Source organism: Mastigoproctus giganteus, chromosome 3, assembly GCF_048544385.1.
Source record: "Mastigoproctus giganteus isolate SK-2022 chromosome 3, ASM4854438v1, whole genome shotgun sequence".
NCBI lineage: Eukaryota > Metazoa > Arthropoda > Arachnida > Uropygi > Thelyphonidae > Mastigoproctus > Mastigoproctus giganteus.
Genome location: NC_143577.1, coordinates 202,288,432 through 202,312,229, shown reverse-complemented (window position 1 = coordinate 202,312,229; position 23,798 = coordinate 202,288,432). Strand labels below are relative to the sequence as shown.

The following is a 23,798-nucleotide window of genomic DNA, read 5'->3' as shown; positions in this document are numbered from 1 at the left end:
TTTCTTTTTTTCATACATATCGCATAGGATATCCATATACCGTGTATTTTAGCTGAAGCACTGGATATTTTTTTGATTGGAGGGATGAACAGGCAATATGGCGGATGCGCAAAAACGAAATTCTCTCGGCTCGTGCATAAAAGTCTTTGATTTTTTTAGTCTTTTCTTTTTTGTTATAGATCAAGAATTACTACTCGCAAATGAACCTGAAAAACATGCATCTCTCTCTCTCTCTCTCTCTCTCAGTATATATACAAAGTCACTGCTGCTTCCTGTTGATGCGTTTTTAGAGTGGAGAGATATTTGCGTGGAGATGGAAAGGCAGCGCAATGTTTCATTATACGGTATTTTATTCGTTGGTGAAACAGGCTATTTTTATTTTATTTATATCTTTTGAATGTTCGAACATAAATAAAATAAATAAACTTTCTGTTTATACTCCGGAACGACCAAACGGTCAGCGGAGTTCACAAGATAGACAGAATACAAGAAACAGCACCGTATTCAGCAGTAACGGGCTTGAATCCCGGTTACTCAAGGCACGTGTACTTATTCACCCGCGCGCCTGACCACTAGGCTACAGCGGCCTTTGCATCTGTTTGTCAATTTTAGTGAACGATAAGGAAATATGCCGAATTTATTTTTTATTAATAGGGAACTGAACTTCCCTCGCAGGTAGCAGACTAGGTTTTTCATTGAGCCGATATATTTTTCCCATTATGCTTAATTGCCTCTTTTACATAACTCTCCTGTCAACCAATCGGTGCGTGATTTCATGTCCTGAGTTCTTCCATCCCCCATCTCCCACATAGGGCTATTCCGAAATATGCTGACAGCTGGCCATGGTCCATTTGCCTGTGTAGCAGGTTAGTTTTTCTAATCATGCTTTAAACTGGACTGTATAAATAACGTAAACACGAAGGTTACAGACATCTTATTTCCCTGGCTTGGCGCAAAGTCTAAATCGACTAACCATCTTAAAGAAAATGAGTGTTTTCATCTACTTTCGCATCCACGATGAAAGAAGCTAGAAATTTTTCAATGAAAACCCTTGCAACTCTTCCATTTTTCTAAGATAAAAATTTAGTCCCGTTTAAATTAAGTATTTTTCTATGAAACACAGAGGCAGATTCAACTATATGTAAGCACGACTTAATGGATTTTAGAAACTTGGAAAGCAACTTTAGACCTCCTAAAATAAATCACCATACTGTATCTAGTTACCATGTAATTCTGTTGGATGCTGGAATTTCTTAAGAAATATTTCAACAAATGAGACCACCTGCAATCTACTAAGCTGTAATTATCTAAAATGTGTACCCAAAGAAAGCAAAAATTACGGTGATGAACTCAGTGTTGTGTTCTGCAGAACGTCGTGGATAGCTTCATATGCAGCGATGCGAACAGCAAGCCTTTTAGATGGCACGTGCAAGTTATTTTCACGGCTCATAACCCTGTGAGAAGAGGAAGATTAGTGAGACACAAAACGTCTCGTCACTATCCGTCCCACTTTTCCCTTTGGTTCATGTCCGCCGGTGATACGTTCTCGTCCTACATTTATGCTCTCAGTGGGACTATGAAATTATGTCATCACATGGAAGAAACGTTATCCCTTTATCCCAGCTTCTACTCTTTCAATATGAACGATTTTAATTGTTCTGTATTCACAGCAACAGCAAAAAAAAAAAAAAAAACCCTTCTGCAAGGCTCTTCATGTAATTCAGTCTTTACTAGATGAGCATCTAAAATGCTCTATGCAAAAAGCTGTGATGCATTGTTTCTAATTCATTCTACTTCCAAAGTAACAAAAACTCAAACTTTTAACCTATTTTAAAATACAGTTTGCGTAAAAGAATGTGTCTTTTAGCGCATTCTGTTAAGTTACAAAATTTTTCACCGACTGTTCGGAGTCTTTCTGTTGTTTAAATAATTTCCACTGACCTTTCTTTTATAGTAGCTTCTGTTGAACTAGAAATAAGTGATTTATTGGACTTAGCTTCTTTGTCACAACAGTGGCTCAAAGCCTCCATAGCCTTGTTAATGAAACTTCATGTGAACATAGTTAAGCCTTAGAAATCGCAAAGCATGTGCAAAACAAAGTTCGTATTAAGACTGTTGTATCACGTCTCTCAAAATAATGACAGTACTTTGGGAATGTAATAACTAGGACACTGTGTCATGACCTTAAGGATTTGTTTATTGTGTCTATAGAGGGCCAAAGACAAATAGAAATGAAAAGAGAACACAGTGAAGGGTAACAGAAACTTGACCCCGTTGAACAAATATGCACTGTAGTAATTATGTTACTGTTTCAGACATCGTTATTGGGTAACTGAGTTGAAATTCTATTCATTGCCGAATTAATAATTTGTCTGTATATTAATTAAATATAAATATTAATTAACATTACATTGTTACTAGAATTGTTTAACATTCTATACTTTTTATTTAAATTATCATTTAAATATGTATTCGTATTAATTATTCTTTATGCATTACATAATTATAATTTTATAGAAAAATTAATTTAATTATTTAATATCAATTTATCACATTAATTATTAATAGGCATAGCTTACGTGTATATATATTCTACATACGTGTAATAATTCGTTGAGTATCTATCTCTCTGGCATATTTTTCACAATTTTGTACGACCATCTAATTTCGTTTATAGCAGATTGACAAGGCTTTATATTTTGAATCCAATGCCGCGATTTTATACAATATCTTATTGTATAAAATAGATACAGTATAATATTTTATGTCATATTTTTACATAACTTTTAGAAAAAATCAATGAGTAAACTTCTTATAAACATTAACTTATCCAGCTAATGAAAGTGATATATTTCTTACTATTTTTTTAATAATACAAACATACAACGTACTAAAAAAAAAAAAAAAAAAAAATACAATAATACAAGGATTCTAACTTTAACATCAGTTAATGTCTGATTTGTTATAAATTTTAAAAATATATAATATTTTAATTTGTGATTATATTTACATATAGATATTGTATAGCCCCGCAATGACCAATTACGTTTTACGTACTATTTATAAGTAAATAAATTATCTAGATACGCAGGCAAACTAGCAATATGGATGTGGCGTGGCGAAATTAGTAAAAAAAAATAATAATAAAATTAATCAAAAATATATTTTTATATTAAGGTATATTTTTTAGTAGGTTCGTTCAGAGATATATCCTACCGTAGTCAATATTGGTCAGGAGCAGTAGTGCAATAGCACTCTCGCTCCTTGAGTAGACCAAGGTTCAAGCCCCTGACTGCTAAATACGGTCGATCTGCCAATCCCTACTTGGAAAACAACTTTAGACCTCCTAAAATAAACCAACATACTGTATTTGTTATCATGTAATTCTATTGAATGCTGGAATTTCTTAAGAAAATTTTCAACAAATGAGGCCGCCTGCAATCTACTAAGCTGTAATTATCTAAAATGTGTTAGCTTGGCAGATTATGGTCCATTCCCTTCACATGAATTGTTGGAGGTCTCCATTCTGCAGTGAATTGACAATGATTGCAGATTTAATTTTAACACATAAAAATTGTAAAAAGGGAGGATATTTCTTTCTTTGTCAAACAATCCGACCAAAAGTAAGAGGGTCAGTAGTCCTATTTTGGAACCACAGTTTTAATAGAACACTAGGGTCAGCAAGTATTTGAACAAATTTCCCTGCCTAAGAATGCAGCTCAAAACTAATCTTTCAGTCGGGAAATCTGGTGGAAAGGCAGACCATTCAGGATGCTCATATACATAAAAGAAATAATAATAAAAAAAAAAAAAATATATATATATATATAATTTTTAGAAGTAGATATCGTTGAAACTTTGATAATTGTATTTTTAAAAATGTCAGTTCTGTGCTTTGCTTAAAGAGCTTCTAATAAGTGATGTTCGAAAAAAAATTATGGAAATGATGCGCAAACATTTGCTCTGTACAAAACAAAGCTAACAGACCTGACGTTGTGTCAAGTCTATCAAAATAATAATCACAAACATTTGCTCTTTACGTTTGTTTTGAACTGCCATGGGGCATATTCATACAGGTGTCTGTATTTCTGCTGATCTCAAAGTATAACGTTATCATGGTTGTTAAGGAGAATGCCGGTGTTTTTAACTGTAAACAAAGTTAAATGTTGCGCAAAAGATTTTATGAAAATCTTTTATTTATAAGCCCAAGGAAATTAAAAAATACGCTGCTGAGACAAAGGTTCAGTGAACTTCCCTGGTAATGCACTAAATAAAAATTCCTTCTGAAAAAAAACTAATTTTTTTTTTTGTTCTCTTCATAACACTTCTTGCCCTTTCAGCTATTTTTAGTCATTTTCATCTCTGAAGAAATGGAATCCCCATAAAAGAAGAAAATTAATGAATTATTAAAAATGAAGATATACTCTAATACCACGTGAACGATTTTAAAGTAAATTTATTGTATTAAGAGGTTACAACGTTGGTGAGCTCGCCACAATACACTCTTAACGTCAACACTTTAACCATGACAACGTTTCTGGTTTCTGTGTTGAATCCAATCATCAGACCTGAAGTAGGCTGTTTAAACCATTGTTACCAGAAATGGAACCACACAGGTTAACGTAGGTGTATTATGGAGAGTTTCCTCACCTTATAACCTCCTAACATAATAAATTCATTTAAAAATCATTCAGGCGGTTTAACATTATCTTCTCATTTCTTAAAATTCTAGACTTTTTTTTTTTTTTTTTAATATTGCATCAACTCGAGCAACTGGTGATAAACGAATAGCCTCATTGCGCTTCTTAAAAACATTTTTTTTTTTTTTTTTACTTTATTCACGAGAGAGAAGCCCATCATCCTTTAGAGCTGTTTCTGCGGTCATTGCTTAGCAGCGTACGGCCATCAGAAATATTGTTGGCGCTGGTGGCAGTATTTAACACGTGTTAAAAACTCTCGATCAACGTTAAAAATTTCCTCTAATTTTAGAAATGTCGAGATTTAATAAGCAATTAACATAAAAATTGAAATAAATTGATATATTGTAAGTTATTTTAAATAATTTATTTGCTTAATACATACATAAAAAGTATACGTAATATACAAATAAAAATAATTAAAAAATAAATTCTGTTATGTTGTAGCAATGTGAATGATACATTTCTGATGATATTGAGAAACTTGGTTGCCATTATAGCTTTTGTTACCTGGTGATACCTGGTAATGTGTATGGAAGAGAATGAACAGGACCAGGTACACTTCAACTTCAAAATATATATGTACAGTACACGTAAAATCGACCCTTCTTATAACAAAAGCCAAAACAGACAGAAGCTTTGTTATTTCACATAATTATCTGTTCTTTAGATTCAAAACTTCAGTTCTACAAGTTGGTATTTTGTTATGTTTGTTATTTGGTTTTTAGGAGCATTATCAACTAAGGCCATATTGCTCCTGGGTATGCGGTGGTCATTCCCTGACCTTTCCGCATCCTCCGTATTTGGTGTTGACGGGCTCGAACCCCAGTCTAATCAAGAAGCGTGTGCTACGCACTGCTGCTCCTTCCCACCTGGCTACCGAGGTGCCGGTATTTTGTTATGTTGGTAATTTTCTGTGAGGGCATCCAACATGAATAACTGGAATTCAGTGATACTATTACCCTCTTTGGCCAACAGTATCATGGAATTCTAATTTTTTGCTCAAAAGCTTCTTATACTTCAAATTAAAAAAAAAATGATGTTTTTTTTTACAGTAATGAATTCCGTTTCTTTCAGAATACAAAAGAATTTCACGCTTTTAAATTAATTTAGATTGTCTTACCTTCGAGATTTCACTGAATTATTACACGAATTTTCTTGATTTCTCTTGGGAAAGAAAAGTAGAATAAATTTGTACAAAATAATTTAACTGTTTACTGAGTAATTTTCAAAGTATGTCGGACAGAGCGGCCGATTAATTTGATGACTCATCTAAAACAATCTGAATTGTGTAGCAAGTACAAGTGTTCAGTGAAGTGGACCAAATAACAAATTTATCGATTTTTTCATGCAATAAATTACATTATTAAGACAAGAGATATATAATCGCATATTAATGGAAAGGAGCGATACTTGTTGCATTACTTGCTGTATTGTCATTTGTCACCGCCAGATCTCATAACTCATGACCTTCAGAATTCACACTGCAAAAATACAATCCATTTATTTTGTGAAGTATACTGACGCTTCAGGTTAAATCGTCGATTAATCGTTAAATCGTAAAATTAAAGCGTCGATTTTACGCTTCAGGCTTGCTTTTATAGGTACCAACAAAAACAGTTCCCATAAAACCAATGTTAAATTCTCCTTGAAATTACTTTCTGCATCCTCAATGTTGCGTTCAGCTTGTATTCATTTATCTGAAATGTTTCTTTAAGTTATTCCCATATCTTTTAAGATATGTTTTTGGAATACTGCCATCTACAAAATACCCAATTATTATTTATAGGCGGTTTAAAAGTTAAATGCCTCATGGGAAAATGAGGGTGGAAATTATTTCGTGACTGTCTAATTCCAGCCGGTATCATATTGACTCGCTGTAACTGGCGTCACCTCACCGCAGGTCGTATTTGACACCTTCGCTTTCGAAAAGGGATGAACAGCTTGCTGACAATGGCATGAAATATAGAAACGCGGTTATAGAACGTTCTTTGCCCTCTTGCTCAGACGGTCTTCTCCCTTGGCAAACACGTGCACGTGCAGGGCAACACGACGAAAACACCCAGGTAGCTCAGTGAGCCGCTCCCAAAACTTTCCCCGACACAGCACATTTCGGTTGGGCGTTTTCCGGTGTTGTCAAGCAAGTTGTTGTGCTCCCCCATAACTTTCCCTCCCCCACTTCACTCCCTCCTTCTGGATGTTGCTGACTCAGCACGAGTTGCCCGTCGACCTCGCGTCGGTACACAAATCAGGTCAACACGGAGAGCAGCCCCACCCCAACAGTATGAAATAGCCCAGGAGGTAAGCATCCTCTTCATACACAAAACTGCTTCAAGAAGAGCCTATCCGACTACCACCCTGAAGTGTTGTTTTTTTTTTTGCACCGAAAGGTGATCACTTGGTCTGTGAACATGTCCTACAGTGTATTTTGTTTATTTCTGTCAGGCCAGTGAGAATAATAAGTGTATCCTGCAGTGTTCTATAGATGAATAGTACATAGCGTGCACAAAAGGCCTGTTATTACTCTTTGTGTTCGACTGCATTAGGCAGGTGTGTAATGCAGAAAAGATGACTGAACCTTAGCTCCCATTCCGGAAGTACTCCCTCAAGAAAATAACTCGTGTTTCGCCAAGACAAAAACTTCCTCCTAATTGTTTCTATCAGTTCATTTACTACAAGAAGAGCAAAGGTGCTGAGCGAGCATTGCTATCTGGGGATGGTATGGAATACGGTTAAGAAGTCAGTATAAAGTTGGGAGTACACTGCCCTGTAAGAATTTTCCAAACACGTTTAATAATTGGGACCACCCTTTGTAGCAATGAAAGTGGGGATGCGGTGAGGTTTATGACCTATTAAATGCACGAATTCCAGTCCGCTGGCCAATTTGGTAGCTGATAAATTTTAAGAAAATAATAGCTATTAAAATGTAATTTTAAATACAAAAAACTAGCTTTCTTTATCCTAGTATCCTTCCTGATTCCCCTTAATGATTAAATTTTTAATAACGAGCCGGAGAATAAAAAATTTTATTTCTGAGGAACAACATCAGGACTGAGTAGGACACTGGAATCTAGTAACGTTTTGGGTTTTTATTTATTTATTATTTTTATTATTTATCATTATTATTTATTTTTTTTTTTGCTGTTTTGTTTTCTGCAGCCAGAATCGTCACTGATTCGTGATACTTTTAATTCTAAAATTCATCGAAGTTAAATTATCAGAAATCTGCACTCCAAATTCGAAGCAGACTCTGACACAAGCTTAGGAAGGATTTACATAGTTATCTTAGGTGTTTTTTTTTTTTTTTTTTTACTGGTATTTCTTCAACTTTTGTGATAGTATGGAATATAAGCATGTTGAAAGAAACGCTTGCGCCACTGATGAGGCCAAAATGTTATAATTAGGGATGCATCGGTATAGTGTTGCATATTTTTAAATATGCATAAACCATATTGATGCATCACTAATTATTCATTCGTATTAATAGTTCTGTTTTTTTTTTTTTTTTTTTTTTTTTTTCCAAGCAAGTTGAGCCATAAAATATTGCTAAATTTAGAAAGGGACGCGTAGAACGACATTAAAATTCAGCGATTCATTTTAATTTCTTTCAGTTAGAAAATTCATCTTTATTGAAGAGTTTCCGCTAAGACTTCAGTATTTTATTTATTTATTTATTATTATTATTTATTTATTTTTTTTTTTTTTGCGATTCGCTCAGGCTTATATCTTTTCCTCGTGATTTCAAATGTCATTTTTAGAAAGCATTCTCAAAAAAATGTATAAGCATTCAGTGTCCATCCGCATGTGACAACTCGACTTCCAGGGAACAGGTTTTAGCGAAATTTTATCTCTTTTAGAAAAATCTGTCCAGCAATTTCATATTTAATTAAAATCGAACAAATTTTATACATATCTATTTAATAACGCAATGTAACACAAAAGTAATTACATGAAAGCGATTAAAATTATTAATTTTAAACAACCGAATTTTATAATTAAAATCATAATTAAATTGAATTTAATTATTTTATACATAAAATAATTAAATTGAAATAAATAAATATAACAGTAAACCAGACGCAACTGAAATACTGTATTATGTGATGTGTACTACCTAATTTGTTATTAGCTTAAATTACCACCTAATTTTATTTGGTTAGTCTCTGTAAAATATTATTAACGAAAACTAATTACATTCCTCATAAAATCCTAAGTGTCGGATTTGTGTTTAAAATGGTTTTCTCCATACGTGATTGTTCAGGCATGCAGGTGTAACGTGCTGGATTCAAAGTTCACAGTCATACAGCCACAAGGCCATCTTTAGTGTTCATCACTGTTATAACTACTATAGGAAATATTTTCATATTTACTAGACACCACACACAGGAATCTATTGAAAGTTTTTACAAACATTATACTGTAAAATGATAAAAAAAAAAAAAAAAAATTGTAGACATTTTAGGCTGGTTTTAATCCAGCTTGCTTGCAATGTAGCCATATCTTATGGTACCTTTATTTTACTATGGACCATGGTTCGTTGCCTTTCAAATGAAATGTGTGAGTGGGCGCGCAACGTTCATGATGTTCCAAGAATTGTTTTATTTTTATGATCAAAGACGATGAACTTGTGAAACGCTTTTAATATCTGGGTGTATTTAAAGGAATGATATATCGCCCATCTATCATTTCTATTAATTTTCTGTTGCATGTGTTCTTTTGCTTACTTTAGAGAATTGTAAGCACTTTGAGGCTACCCATCGGCCCGACTCCTAAAAAGCCGGAAGAAGCCACACATAAACCGACAGGGAGCATCATGAAGCCTCACACAACCCTTATCTTTCTAGGGACGTGCTGAGAATTATTAGTATATCTCCCTGGAGTAGGTAGACATGAGAAAGGGCCACCAGCTTGCTTGCATCGGAGACAGTGAGCCTCCGTTTGCGCTTTAGGGCAAAATCAAGGATGCGTGTAAAACTTTATTTCGCTTGGAAGACTCCATATTTCATAAGCTGAAGGGATGGGGTATTTTACGGTAGATCTAACGGAGATCTGTTCCTTGTTCGGTTAGAACTTAACTGTAGGGCGGCTGCGATAAAAATTCTTTGCATTGTCATCGCCCTGTCAAAAATTGAACAGTGACGTACTCCACTTTAGGATAAAGGAAGTGAGGCATCAGGACTTTTGCAGAAATGAACAGAGAATGCTTCCTATTACTGCAAAGCTCTGGTCTGGTTTTGGTAATTAGTCACCCTAGAAATTACCATTCACTATATTAAATGTTCGCTTTATAGTACGTGTATTTGAGTTCGAAGTAAGGATTAATTCTGATACAAAACCATGAAGTGATAGAGTCGATTTATTTTTTCTCTTATAATATTATACAAAAAAATGTCCGTGTATTTACTGAATCTTTAAATAAGTAATAGAAGAATTTCTAATTCAGTATTTTTGTCTGTGATTATTTTTCAAACACTTCAAGAAAAAAAAAAAAACACGTATATTACAAAGCATATTAAACTGTATACAACACTATATGATGAGCTATATTAGTTTACCAATACAGTATTAGTTTACCAAGAAATAATTTATATATTTTAAATCTTCCGTCCTTTAAAGTTTCTTTGAGAATTTTAATTTTACATCTGTAAAATTAAAATTCTCAAAGAAATTTTCGATGGTGGCCTATACTTCGTCTTACCCCTATTCTTTGACCTATCTGGCTAGGGTGGCCCTATTAAGAGCTTAATGCCTTGCCTGTTGAGTTAGGATAGATCATCCAAGATGATGTATTCTAACCTAAGATAGGAAAATAAGTAGAAGAGGATTTTAAATCTTGAAGTCAATTTATACCCATATTGCTTTATTAAATATACTTTTATAAATTAATAAAACGTTATTAATTAGGTAATTAATTAATAACGTTGATATTTAAATGAATTGTTCAAAATGTTTTTGGCAATTTATTCTCGGAAAATTTATCTCTCTTGGTAAATTTACATCTGAAGGGTGAGTTGCTAGCCCTTCTCTTCGATGGTGGCCTATACTTCGTCTTACCCCTATTCTTTGACCTATCTGGCTAGGGTGGCCCTATTAAGAGCTTAATGCCTTGCCTGTTGAGTTAGGATAGATCATCCAAGATGATGTATTCTAACCTAAGATAGGAAAATAAGTAGAAGAGGATTTTAAATCTTGAAGTCAATTTATACCCATATTGCTTTATTAAATATACTTTTATAAATTAATAAAACGTTATTAATTAGGTAATTAATTAATAACGTTGATATTTAAATGAATTGTTCAAAATGTTTTTGGCAATTTATTCTCGGAAAATTTATCTCTCTTGGTAAATTTACCCATAGCCCAAAATATATACCAAAATACTTATCCAACATGTTAGAGCACTGCATTAAAAAAATTATAAAATGGGCTAATGCAAAAACCATAAATTAAATGGGCTAATATAAAAATATTAATATAATAAAATATAATAGAATAATATAAACATATTATTAAGTGGGCTAATACAAAAATTATTTCATTAAAAATTATAAAATGGGCTAATACAAAAAATATAAATTAATTAATGATAATAAATAGAAAATAATCCAAAGAATGGTAAGAATGTAACGAAAACTTTGAAACTATTAAATGCTTAACAAATTCGTATTACTGCATATTCACATAAAATTAGGAATAAGACTTGTCTTGAATTTTTTTAAAAGAATATCTTGATGAAAATAGAGAAAGGAGAGAAAATATCACCATAAAAATTACGAAATAATGTGGGAGTGCAAATTATGGGGGCGTGATATAAATAGTTGGTCTTGCGATCTGCAATTCTGATCTGGAATACTAAAAGTCACATAAGGACGAGCAAAGAATAGCGGAACGTGGAAATGCCACTCATAAAAGGGATGGCGAGTTGACGTTTGAATGAACGTCGTTATACATGAACTATAGGCCATGTTTCCGTCTGTCCAAATCAAGTGAAAGTAAACCTAACCGCTTACAAAGACGCACGTAATTGACATTGTGATAAGGCAAATCACCATGGCGATTACCAGCAAATTTTGTCTTTATATTCAGCTGCGAACCAACTATGTCTTCATATGAGAGTGTCTTTTAAAAGAATCTTCGGACAGAATCGAAGATTCATATTCCGTACAGTCGAACTTTCAAAAAAAAACATGGAAATGATTACCTCAAAATAACGTGCAGTTGACATGAATATCGAGAGATTTCCAACGTTGCGTAATCCACTGAATCTTTTGCGATATAGAAAACTATATATTATTTAACTGATTTTTTAAAATATTATAAAATAAAAAGGTACAGACAACCCCCTTTTTAAAGATCAGCAATAATCTGCCATTTAATTATATCATTCTGAAATAACTTACCCCTTCTGTCCTAGCATCATCTTTCCATCTCCTTTATATCTTAATTAAGTCACTCACCCTGTTTCTCACTACGGAACCGCGATTTTCTGGGGAAAAGTCTGTGTAGAAGTGCGAGAAATGACTCTTCAGGTTCACCTTGCATCTTAATGAGACTGTCATAACTGGAATCTTTCTTGTTCTTTAATAAGCCTTGAATAATTTTGAAACTACTGTGGTCTTTTTTAACTGTGATTATTGTTCCTTAAACTGCTCATTTAAAATTAACTAGATGTGAAGCGAAGTAATAGAAGTTGCTATGAGCCTATCAGACTTTTTCTTTTAAAATTTTTTGAATCGGTAAAAGGTTGTCTCTGCATGGTCACTGCTTCCTTGCTCAATACTTTTTTTTGCTCTATTCGCATATGAAACTTGGGATTTTAATGTTACCCGATTGCTAATCCGCCAGCATTGCACAAAGAAAGGGATGCTTGTATAGCTTCTTGTACAGTCTCAAAGTATTCAAAAAAGAAGCCAAGTATGGGGAAGTATGTTTCGTATCAACAATCCTTTGAGATACAAATTATATTTCTTCGAAGTATATAGAAGGATTTGTGGGATCAGTCCTAGAGGTCACAATTTGAGAACAATTTCACACACACACACACACACACACACACACACACACACACACACACACACACACACACACACACACCGAGATCTCGATTTTCACTTTAGGCACTGTTTAAGAGGCAAATGAAAAACCCTAAGAAAGAAATTTTTAGTTCAGTAAGTAGTTTTATCGTTTGTCATATTATGCAAAATCGAAAATATAATATACTATATGTTAGATGCGTGTTGAGAGAAGGAAGAATGCTTGCATAGCTTCTTATTTTCGCTTTAGAGAATTTTTTTGTTCGACATGACGTGTCTACTTTATGTCTAACGGGCAAGTGTATTTTACAGGGAAAAATGACAAGGCATTTTAGCTGTACTTAGACAATGAAGAGTTCTATTCAACATTTGCTTTGTCGATTCATTTAACATTAATACTCAAGCACTCACTTATTAATGAGCAAATAATGACAAAAAAGTAATAATAACATAGAGGATTATTACCTTGGCAGTTTCCACTTTCGAGGTCACAGCGGAGTCCAAATTCCGAGTCACAGGGCTGTGTCAAGGAGCATTTCTCATTTACCTGACGAGCACAGGTTATACGACAGGGACAGTCAGGACGAGGCATTGTCCTTTGGTTCATGCAAACAGTGGGATTGAATGTCTCGGAGGGTTGTTCATTACAGATGCATCGGTCATTGATGTGAAGATCGAGTTGCTTAGATTTGCGGGACGATTCAGGGGTTGGCAGCGCAGTCGTTGCAGTCTCTTCCGAGCTGTTGGAATTTACGGCAGTTTCCTCGTGTTCAGCGGGGGGTTCGGTCACAATGGTCGTATCCTCTGTCGTTTCCGTAATCAGATGTGGCGGGGTGTCGAAGTCTTCCGTACTCACTTCCGGGACTGTGTTAGTGGTGATATGATCGCCAGTCTTGTCAGAGGTCATTGTTTCTGTTGTTTTTGTGTCTGGATTTGCAGGAGGCTCCGGAACATCGGTGTTTGAGTCCGTCGACAGCTCATGGTGAGCGGTTGTGATGTCTGCAGGAGATGTTTCAGTGGATGCGATAGTGGTGGTCATGGTGATGGATGCGATGGTGGTGGTTATGGTAGTGGATACGATGTTGCTATCTATATCTTCGCCACCAGATGAGGATTCGGTCGTGGAGATTTTTTCGCCAATTTCTGCATCTTCTGTAACTCCTTTAGGAAGTTCTATTGCTTCATCTTCATTTGCTGGTTTAGTAGATTTGTCTGGTTCTTCTCGAGCCACTGTAGTGCTCATTACTGTTACTAAGTCTGCCAGGTCATGGGTGTCAGAATTTTTTTCATGTCCTTCAGCTACTTCTCTTTCCTTCGACATTTCGACCTTTTCTATCAGTACCACTGGAGTGGTCCGCACGTTTGAGTCTTCTGGGTTGCTATCTGTGTTGGTCCCCTTGATATACTTGTCTTCGACATCACTACCTCCCAGATCATTTTCACCAGCATCGTTAGTCACTTCATTAGTTTCAACAGCAGTGGTGGTGGCCTCTTCGTTGGTTTTCATAACACTTCCTTCAGTAGGAAAAGTTGGTGATGTTTCAGCATTTTCCCCAGACGTTGGTAATGTTTCGACATTTTCCTTAGATGCTGGTGATGTTGCCATATTTTCCTGAGATGTTGGTGATGTTCCCACATTTTCTTCAGACGTTAGTGATGTTTCGACATTTTCCTCCGGCGTTAGTGTTGCTTCTTTTTCACTCTCGGTCGCATCGCTAAGTGTAAGAAAGGAAGTGCTTATCGTAACATCGTCCTTTTCTGCAGACATAGATGATGAAGTTGCGCCGTTGTCCCCAGATACTGTTGTTGTTGTTGTTGTTGTCTCTTGCACACTTGTGAGAGTATTACTGAGGGTGGTGGTCATAACATTTCCTTCTGTGGTTGATAAAGTTTCTGCTTTGTCTCCAGATGTTGTGGTTTCTTTCGCGCTCTCAGACTTATCACTAGCTAACCCTGAGACATCGTCGTGGGATATTGCTTCTTGTTGAATTGCCTTTTCTGTTTCATTGTTCTGTAGTGACGGAAGATCAGATATATCTGTGGCCCCCGAAAGAGACGAAGTTTCCGTTTCGGGTAAGTCAGTTGTAGGGACATTTTCTGTTATCCCTTCTTTCAAGTTCAATTTCCAGGTCTCTCTCTCCTCCAGTTCATCAGATATCCTCTGCTGAACGTCGTTGTCGGTCTCGGGTTGAGTCGGTGTTGTCCAGTGATTCGTACTTGATGCACCAACCGATGAACTCTCCGTCACTGTCTCCGTCGAGGTTTCGCCATTTGAAATAATGGCAGAGTCCGTTGTCAGACTGTCTGTTTTGAGTACATTGTATTCTGTCGTGGTCACTAAATGAGTCTCCTCTCCAAACACTAACCCCCAACAGATTAATAATAGGAAAGTTTTCACGCACAATTCCCTCATGATCCGATATCCAGCGTCACACAGGACGCCACGTCCAAAAAAAAAAAAAAAAATCACAACTAATGCACAGATAAATACAGTGAATTCAACGATGCTGTTTTCAAAGCACGCGCTTCGAAAAGAAGCCAAAGTTCAGCGTCCCGCGCGCAAATGCACGTGCTCTCTCTCATCGACCACTTAAAGGCGAGGAACGTCTGCTCGACAGCAGGTGAACTGACCGAATGACGCTGAGGAGCGCGAGACTTAGTTCACGTATGTAGTCTCTGCACCGCATTCCTCCCCTTCGGCTACCTACGTTGGCGCGTGTGAGTGTGTGCAGGGACTACAGCAGCCAACCGGTAGCCTCGCTGATGTCGACTAACCCAGTTTTGAACACACACACATACACGGGAGTTGGCAGGCAGACGGGGGAAGAACGAGAAGTAGCAAGTTGGGCCCCTTGTCGCAACGGATCATTTATTCGAACCTAAACGAAGCTGTCCTAGTATTATTGTATTGTGAACCTTGTGCTAGTTAACTGGGCTCATAGCGATTTTGAAGTGGTGAATCTGTAAATAAATTGCCTACTGGGAGTTGCACACACAAATTCCCTTAAGCTTTGGAATGTATTGAAATCTTCCAAATGTGTCAGCGTAATTCAGAACAGCATTGTTTCCTTAAACACCCCATTTTGTTTGAGAATCTTGTACCGTACTTAGTAGCAATAAAAAAGTTTATTATTATAAGAGAATATTAAAATGATTTTCGTTTGTGAACGAAAATATTTGTGCAGTTCGACTTCAATCGAATTGGATTACGAATTCTGCAGGAACGTGTCACACAGGTGAGTCCCAAGTTCGCACCTGTGTGGAATAAACAACTATGTTCGCTTGGAGAATTACTGAAGGCCCCTTGAACTATTTTGAGAAAATTTTGACTTTCGAAATTTGCAATTTTGTTTTCTTATTAAAAAAAACAAAAACAAAAAAAGTTTAAAACTTGGATTCCAACTCTACCTAAGTTTAGCTACTTGAAGCATTTGGCTATTCTAAAAGCTTAATATGAAAAATCATATAACTGTACTGTATGATAAAAATTAAATATTGCAGTTTACTTTTTAATGAATATATTCATAAAATAATACTTCTACAGATTTATGCATTTTATATATGTATGAACAAAAGTAAGCCATTAAAAACAGAAAAAATTTAATAAAGCAAATATACATAATTATAACTCAAGTAAATTTAGGGAAAATATCCTATAAGTATACGTATTTTACTAAATATTTAAATAAACTAGCATTAACTCATCTTTCTGTAGTAATGCGTCTAAAGCATTTCGTGAATACTTCGAGGAATGTATTTGTCATTGGTCTAAAAATCAATAGTGTCAACTAGATGCTCTCAAGTAGTCATGCCTAGTTAAAGGGAGAAAAACAGAAGACTTCAGGAGATGAAAATATTACTTAATTTGCATTAAACTTAAAAAAAAAAACTATCCGTTATCAGAACTTGATTTAAAAAAAAATCCAGAATAAAGCATTCACCAAAATATAATAATCATAGCATTCATCAAAATGTCATAATAATCATAGTATTCATCAAAATGGCATAATAATTCAGTCTTAACAGAGTTCTATTACGATCGTTTGTTTGAATTTTTTCTGAGGAAACTAAGGACGTGAGGTGTCTGTAGATTGTTTGGAAATTGAGTTATGTGATTACCCTCAGACTGGTGTTGATTACAGCGTGCGTTGTCTCACGTTCAGATTTCGAAACCACAAAATCCTTCAGATCACTAATTCCCTATTGCTTTCCTTCCCATACCACCCTATCAATAGAAAAACGTTAATTTTTCCTGGTTAATGCACTTTATTATTCACTCCTGCCTTTGCATCGTCATCATCTAATTTTATTTTGAAATCGAGCATTTTTTTTATTGGTCAATTGACCATGTACGTTAATTGATATACTGGAATACTTGATCTTTGCTTTATAGCTTTGTACTGTATACTTATTTTATTTATTTCATAATCTTCTTCAGCATTTTCTGTTTATAAATACAGTGATACCTCGATTACAATCCCTGATTTTGCATTTTTTGCGATTTTATTTTGCTTTTATTAATCAATCCTGAAGAAAAATGTTAAAATTCCTTGAAACTGCGTTTACTTTTCTACGCAACTTTCCCAAGGTAGTTTTTTTTTTTCCATTGCCGTATTTTATCACCGCTGAAATAAAAACAGTGGCTTCGATTTTAAGCACCAGAGGGCATCATGCACAAATTACTAACAACTTCATTTTAAATAGAACTATTGTAGTATTGTGTGCTTTGTCAATGGTGCTGTATTTCAAACAGTAGAAAAATGTCCGTGGTGTCGAAACATCACATCCATAGCCGTTCATCATCGAAGACCCTGTGGGTGCGTTTGTGTTAAGCGCTTAAGGCTATAAGGCGTCAGTATATTGCATCTTCTATTCTATGGCCGATTTGCCTGTTTGCCGGACGAAAAACACGAGTTTCCGGGTAAAAAAACCGTGCAATCCTCGCTCGAGACGGAATAATTCATCCACGTTGAGATAAAAAAAAAAGCAAATGAAAATTCATTAGCATTTTTTTTATTTACTTTTTTATATTTACTGCGCTACCGTCAGGACTCATCTTAGAAGAACTGATTTGTCCGTATCGCAGGATATTCTGCTCTTTTCAGTATCACCACCAAATACGGAGGATGCGGAAAGGTCAGAGAATGACCACCGCATATCCCGGAGCAATATGGCCTTAGTTGCTAATGCTCCTAAAAACCAAACAACAAACAATATCACAAAGTATTATCATTTCGAATTACACAAAATTTAAAGAATACCTTCAGCAGAATTTAATAATTAATGCTTATTTTAGTAAGCTTTATTATTATTATTATTTATTTATTTTTAGAACAGAATTATTTCTTCGACTTTCTTAAGTTCAATAAAATCAGTTTTACTGAAATTAAGGTGGCACTAAGTTAAAGTTTGGGAAAATTTTCTTTTTAAGTTTTATTTCGAAAATATTTTTGTTTAACTTGTTTTAGTTTTTTTATTGTTAAGATTTTATTTTTAAAATAAAAGCTTAACCGCCACTGGAAAAACCAACACATTCCATTTAAACAGGCAACTGTTTCCTATAAAAGCTCCGATAAACAACTGTATGACATTGCCTTGACGTGCAAACAATGTACTAACTGCTAGTCTGGCTCTCCTGTGGTATCAAGTGTCGTACCTGCTGGGACATAGTTGCTAAGAGGTCAACAACGGTGAACTCACCGCCAACTTCCTGTTTGTATCAGCAGACAACAAAATGTCCCCGTGTTCATGGAAATAGATGAATTAGATTTAAAGGTGCTTTCGCAGTAGCTCTATAGAAAAGACTAACTAAAGCACCCGGTTTCGCACGCAGATCGAGAAATTCTGTTGGGGCCAAGATGAAAAGATTTTTGTCATTACTCTACAGCTAACATAGGAGAAAAATGTAGGTTTTGCAGGTTGTGGCTAACAGCGTCAAATGTTTGTTCCTGTGCCTGGTTGATGTTCATAGGAATCTTAGGTGCCGTAATCGACCAACATATTCCATTAAGCCCTTGTAGGTTCACAGTAATTATTTTATTAAAACTAGGTAAAAAAAAACTTGCTGGTTCGTAGCAATTACTCGTATTACCTGTATGATGCAAATCTGAACTACATGAGTAAATATTGAGCCATTGATCATGTAAAGGTCACGTAAGTCATTATTTAAATTTATTAAAAACTTAAATACGAACAAAGTATTTATTGTCACATTTTCTTACAACGTTAGACAATATTTTACTAATATAGATTTCTATGTAGACAATTTACGAGCATTATAATGACTCGGTGTATTATGACTAGGTGATACAAGTAAATGAACTTTTTCTGTAGCTGCCCAAAAAAAAGGAAAAGTTTTTTTATTATTCATACAGTCTCTGTCACCAAACCGTGGCTATCCAATTCCGCTTTGAACTTTACTAAACTCCCCACTTCAACCATTGTAACACGAATTTCATTCTGGAACACGCTACCCGAAAGTAAACTTCATGAGATCCAGCCTTCCCTTCTCCAAAATTCGTGTTTGTGCTCGTTGGTTCTTCTGTCTCTCTTTTACCTGTGGACATATACCTCCTTGGTTTATTTTACCTTCCTTTTCATTCCATTCAGGGCGTTATATACTTCTATCACGTTCCTTCCTCCTAAGATGTCCAGCAGCCACGTTTTGCATAAACCATTCTTCTTATGGTAATCGATGTCTTTCCATTTAGGACTAAGATTATAAGATTTTTGTCGTTATCAACTCTAGAACAGGCAACAGAGTTGCCTATGAGAAAAATATGAGCTCTGATGGGTTGCAGCCAACAACTTTGAATATATATATATATATATATATATATATATATCTCCCTGTGCCTTGTTGATATTCATGGAAAATTATAGGTTAAAGCTTCGCTTAATTGAAATGGCAGATCAGAGAGAGGATATGATTAGAATGAGTGGAATGAATACGTCCTGAATACATGCTGAATGGCCAGTGATTGCGATGAGCAAATCGTGTTCCATTAAAGATGGGGAACACTAAACTTGAACTTCAGTTTAGGGGGCGATACACCTGATACCTCCAGCAGGTAGAGAAATTCTGTTGGCGAATTGATCGCTTTACTGGTATTTTGTAAAGTGTCGACAGACATGAAATTCCAAACAGTACCAGGTAATTGAGACTGCTCTTTGTACATTTTTGTGCTATCAAAAATGTACAAAAAAAAATGTTTTGTATTAGATACTTGTGGTCATGGAAGTGGTACTCAACATTTTGAAAAACTGCTTCTTTCAATGTTTTCTCTGTGTTTCATTAAAATAGTTCCATCTTGATTATCAGATACAATTGCTGCATTTCTCAAGTTGCGAATGCGCCACCCACGTGGGTATCACAGTTGTTAGGATCACCGTCCTCCCCCTACCCGGTGGAAAAGACCTGAGTTCGAATCCCGTCGATGACGGGAGGAAATTTTATGGGTCTTTTTCACAACGTGGCTGAGTTAGTCGGTCTCAGGCGAGGGTAGCATGGTTTTCCGTCCAGAAAAACAGAAAATCTACCTTAGAACACACGCAATTTACAGACAATATACACGGAGCAACACGGCCTTAACCGCCAATGCTCCTAAAATCCAATAACAACAGCAACAACAGCGAATGCGCCTCAAAAGAAATGCTATAGTTTATTTTGTAGATTATTTATATTTTAGATCTGACGCAAAAATAAAAATGGTACGGATGTATTCTGTTAAATATTCAAGAAAAATAATAATAGTTTATCAATCAAATGATAACAACTACAGTAAAATAATAAATTGCTAATATATCAAATAAGGTACACATCGACTTAAATCTAACTTTCTTTCACAACTCCTTATGTTCTGCGCTAGGGAATTATCCCTCCCGCAACTGTTTTGCACTGATTCAGTTGTCAAGCAACTGTTCCGTTTTTATAACATTTATTTTTATCACATCAATTGCAAATATACTGTACTTTAATATTACCTTGTTCAGAGCAAGAAACTTCACCCCCCCCCAGAACATTAAACCTACTCTTTTTTTTTCGGTTTTATTTATTGATAGATTTAAATATTTCTTACTCTTTAAGTGTAATCTTTATTTCAGCTTTCTTTCTTCTCTATACCGTTGAGAGTCAACTACAACTGATTATGTCCGTCTTGCCACTGTCACTCGTTTGGAGAGAGCCCAGATTCGATTGTAGTCTATGACTGGAGGACTTTCTAAAGTTCTTTTCAATCAAGGCTATAGACAGCCGATCGCGAGTGGAAAAAGTAAGGTTTCCCCTGCGAAAAGTATTTTTTTAATAAGAATCATGTATCAGTGAACAAAACTCAATACGTTACGCGTAGAGAAACAGAGAACAGTAAGAAATATAAACAGTATGATTAGGAATAAATTTTGGCTTTACTATTTTCCTTTAAGTTAAAAATACCAGTGTGTGCGAAAAATTGCGTTGTATCTCTTATACACTATTAATCTGCAATAATAGACTGCTTTCGATTCGACTAGTGTTGAAGCTCGAAACCAACATGACTAAAAAGCTGCTTCGACATTGACCTTTTCTTCGAGTAAGTGGGCTAAGAAGATAAATCTCCTTTGGCCAAAATAGTTTAAAGATAAGTAATTGAAGAGATAAAGGGAGAAATGCAAAGTCTTAGAGAGTAGTATAAATTGAAAGCCAGGATTAAGTGATGCGAGAAAATAAGGACGAATGATAGCCTCGTGCGATTGATGACGAACTGAAAGGAGGACAGACAATCATTTCTTAGTTCCTGCAGGGAATAGGAATACTCATGGAAACTATCTAACCGAAAACTTTGTTTAATAAAGAAAAATAAGACTCTAAACGACAGCAGATACACCCAGTGTCGGAAAAATTTTCCCACTAAAAAAAAAAAAATAGATTGGTTTATTTCAACTTTGTTATAAAAATAAAAAAGGGTAAAAACAAAAACATTTGAAAACATCGCAACAAATGATCTTTGTTTAATGCGGAAACCGACATGGATCAATACAAAAATCCCTGCGGCCTAGTCGGCATGGTACATTGACGTAGGCTACTCGTTTGGAGAGGTCTGGGTTCGATTCTGTCGGCGATTGATAGGAATAGAACTTCCTTTAAAAGTTTGATTCCTATCAGTCGTCAAATTTCTAAAGGCTTCTTCACTCGAGGCTGTAGTTATCCAATGTCAGGTGGAGATTGGATAATTATTCCGGGTTTTAAGCCCAACATGCAAATTGGGCCATTAACACACGCTTCTACAAACATAATACATGTACAGTTATGACTGTGCACTCTTGGGGTTCGTAATTTATTTTTTATTATTTTTATTTTTATCCCCTATCATTTGTGCATGGTTTATTATCCCATCATGACTAAAACATGCTCTTATTGATCATGTCTGGGACAAATTACGGAACAATATGCTCAATAAGAGACAAATTAAGGAACCCAGTAAGCCAGGTAAGTGTTGTTGTTGTGGGGTTTTAGAAGCATAAGCAACTAAGGCCGTATTGCTCCGTGTGTACTCTCTGCAAATTGCTTGCGTTCGTGGTCAATTTTTTTGTTTGCTGGGCGAAAAACCCGAGTTTCCTGGAGAAAAAAACCACGTTATCCTCGCCTGAGACCGACTAACTCAGCCGAAAAAGTCCATTAATATTCCTCACGTCAGATATCAAATTAGTATCGTTGAACGAAACAAGCGACGAATCATAGAAAAGCAGAGTTTAATTAATGCATGTTGCTGTGGAAAAAATTAGTGAACGTGCCAGGTATGTTTCATATTTATTATTCTACTCTGAAAAAAAGCATAGGCCAGAATCTGTGCTGATCTTTATTGGATACGACAACAGATAATTTGTAAGCGAGATATCATGCCAGTTTAATACGTATGTTGCTGTGGGGAAAAAATTCGCTTTCTATGCACATCCTGTAACCTCCCATTCGTTAGTTTTGAAGGAACATTTCCACGCGCTTTTATATCTCCAAGAGAATGGTTTTTATGATATTCCTGTTTTTCTCCTGAAATTTCCGTCAACTCGCCAGATTTTTAGTCTTTGGTATCGCAGAGCTAAAAAATCCAATTAGATATTATCTAGTATTAATAAGTCAAAACATGAAAATAGAATAAAGAAATTCTTCTTCTTCTTTTAATTTTACACTTATCGAAAAAAAATGGAATAAATTTCAGTACGAGAGCCGATATCATTACAAAAGCAGTTGTGTATTTTCTTTTGCTAACTTCGCCTTCCTTGTAAATCTATGCTTCACTCAGTGGGTGCAAGTCTGATTACTTCTAAATTAGGCATCTTTCATTTTAAAATTGGCACTTAGCATATACGGTATTTGTACCACTGTATATGCATACGTGGAAACAGGAACGAGAGAGAGAGAGAGAGAGAGAGCATCAAAGGAGGCCAAAAATAGACACAGAGAAAAGAAAATAAGGAGACAGAGAAATAAATGTATTGAATATTCAACATTTTTAATTACACCTTGTCATATGACACTTGGTTGACATTATTATAACCTTCCTTCTCACTTAAATCGACATTCCAAGGTTACGCAATAAAACTAGATAGTTTCGTTCTTTCTCAAGAGGGCTATCTCGCAAAGTGACACAGGTAACATAACGATATAGTGAAAATGAAACAGCAGAAGCTGGATTAAATTAGATTTTCTTTAATGACCTAGTGCTGTTTAAATGCAATTCTGATGGTGTATGTATAAGTGAGAGAGATTATATGCCACTGGTTTTTTTAAACAGGAATTATCTGTTATTTACAAGTTTTTACGTTCCCTATCTGCTCAGTAATCAGGACTCTTCACCCTGAGGATGCATTTCATGACACCAGAGAGAGAGAGAGAGAGAGAGAGAGAGAGAGAGAGAGAGAGGTTGATGTACCGGCCTGCATCGACCACCCGAGGGTTCAATAAAGAGGCCTACAACAGAGGACGTTTTATTGTACTGTATAATGTTGCCACTTCGTGTTACAGCCTCATTTCGGGATGTAATATTTAGCACATTTCACATATTTTAATTTTGTTTTTGTTCCTATGGGTCAGATT

At 35.4% G+C, this 23,798-nt stretch overlaps 1 protein-coding gene across 2 annotated transcripts in view; it reads right to left on the bottom strand.

Annotated features, from left to right (window-relative positions):
- Positions 1 to 15,351, bottom strand: part of LOC150088580 (uncharacterized) — a 124,792-nt gene extending 109,441 nt beyond the window's left edge. For both annotated transcript variants that reach the window (XM_090369582.1, XM_090369583.1), the window contains exon 1: positions 13,196 to 15,351. In XM_090369582.1, the coding sequence (XP_090225708.1) occupies positions 13,196 to 15,143 (1,948 nt within the window). In that variant the 5' untranslated portion in view covers positions 15,144 to 15,351. The remainder of the gene's footprint in view (positions 1 to 13,195) is intronic.
- Between the last annotated feature and the right edge of the window lie 8,447 nt (positions 15,352 to 23,798).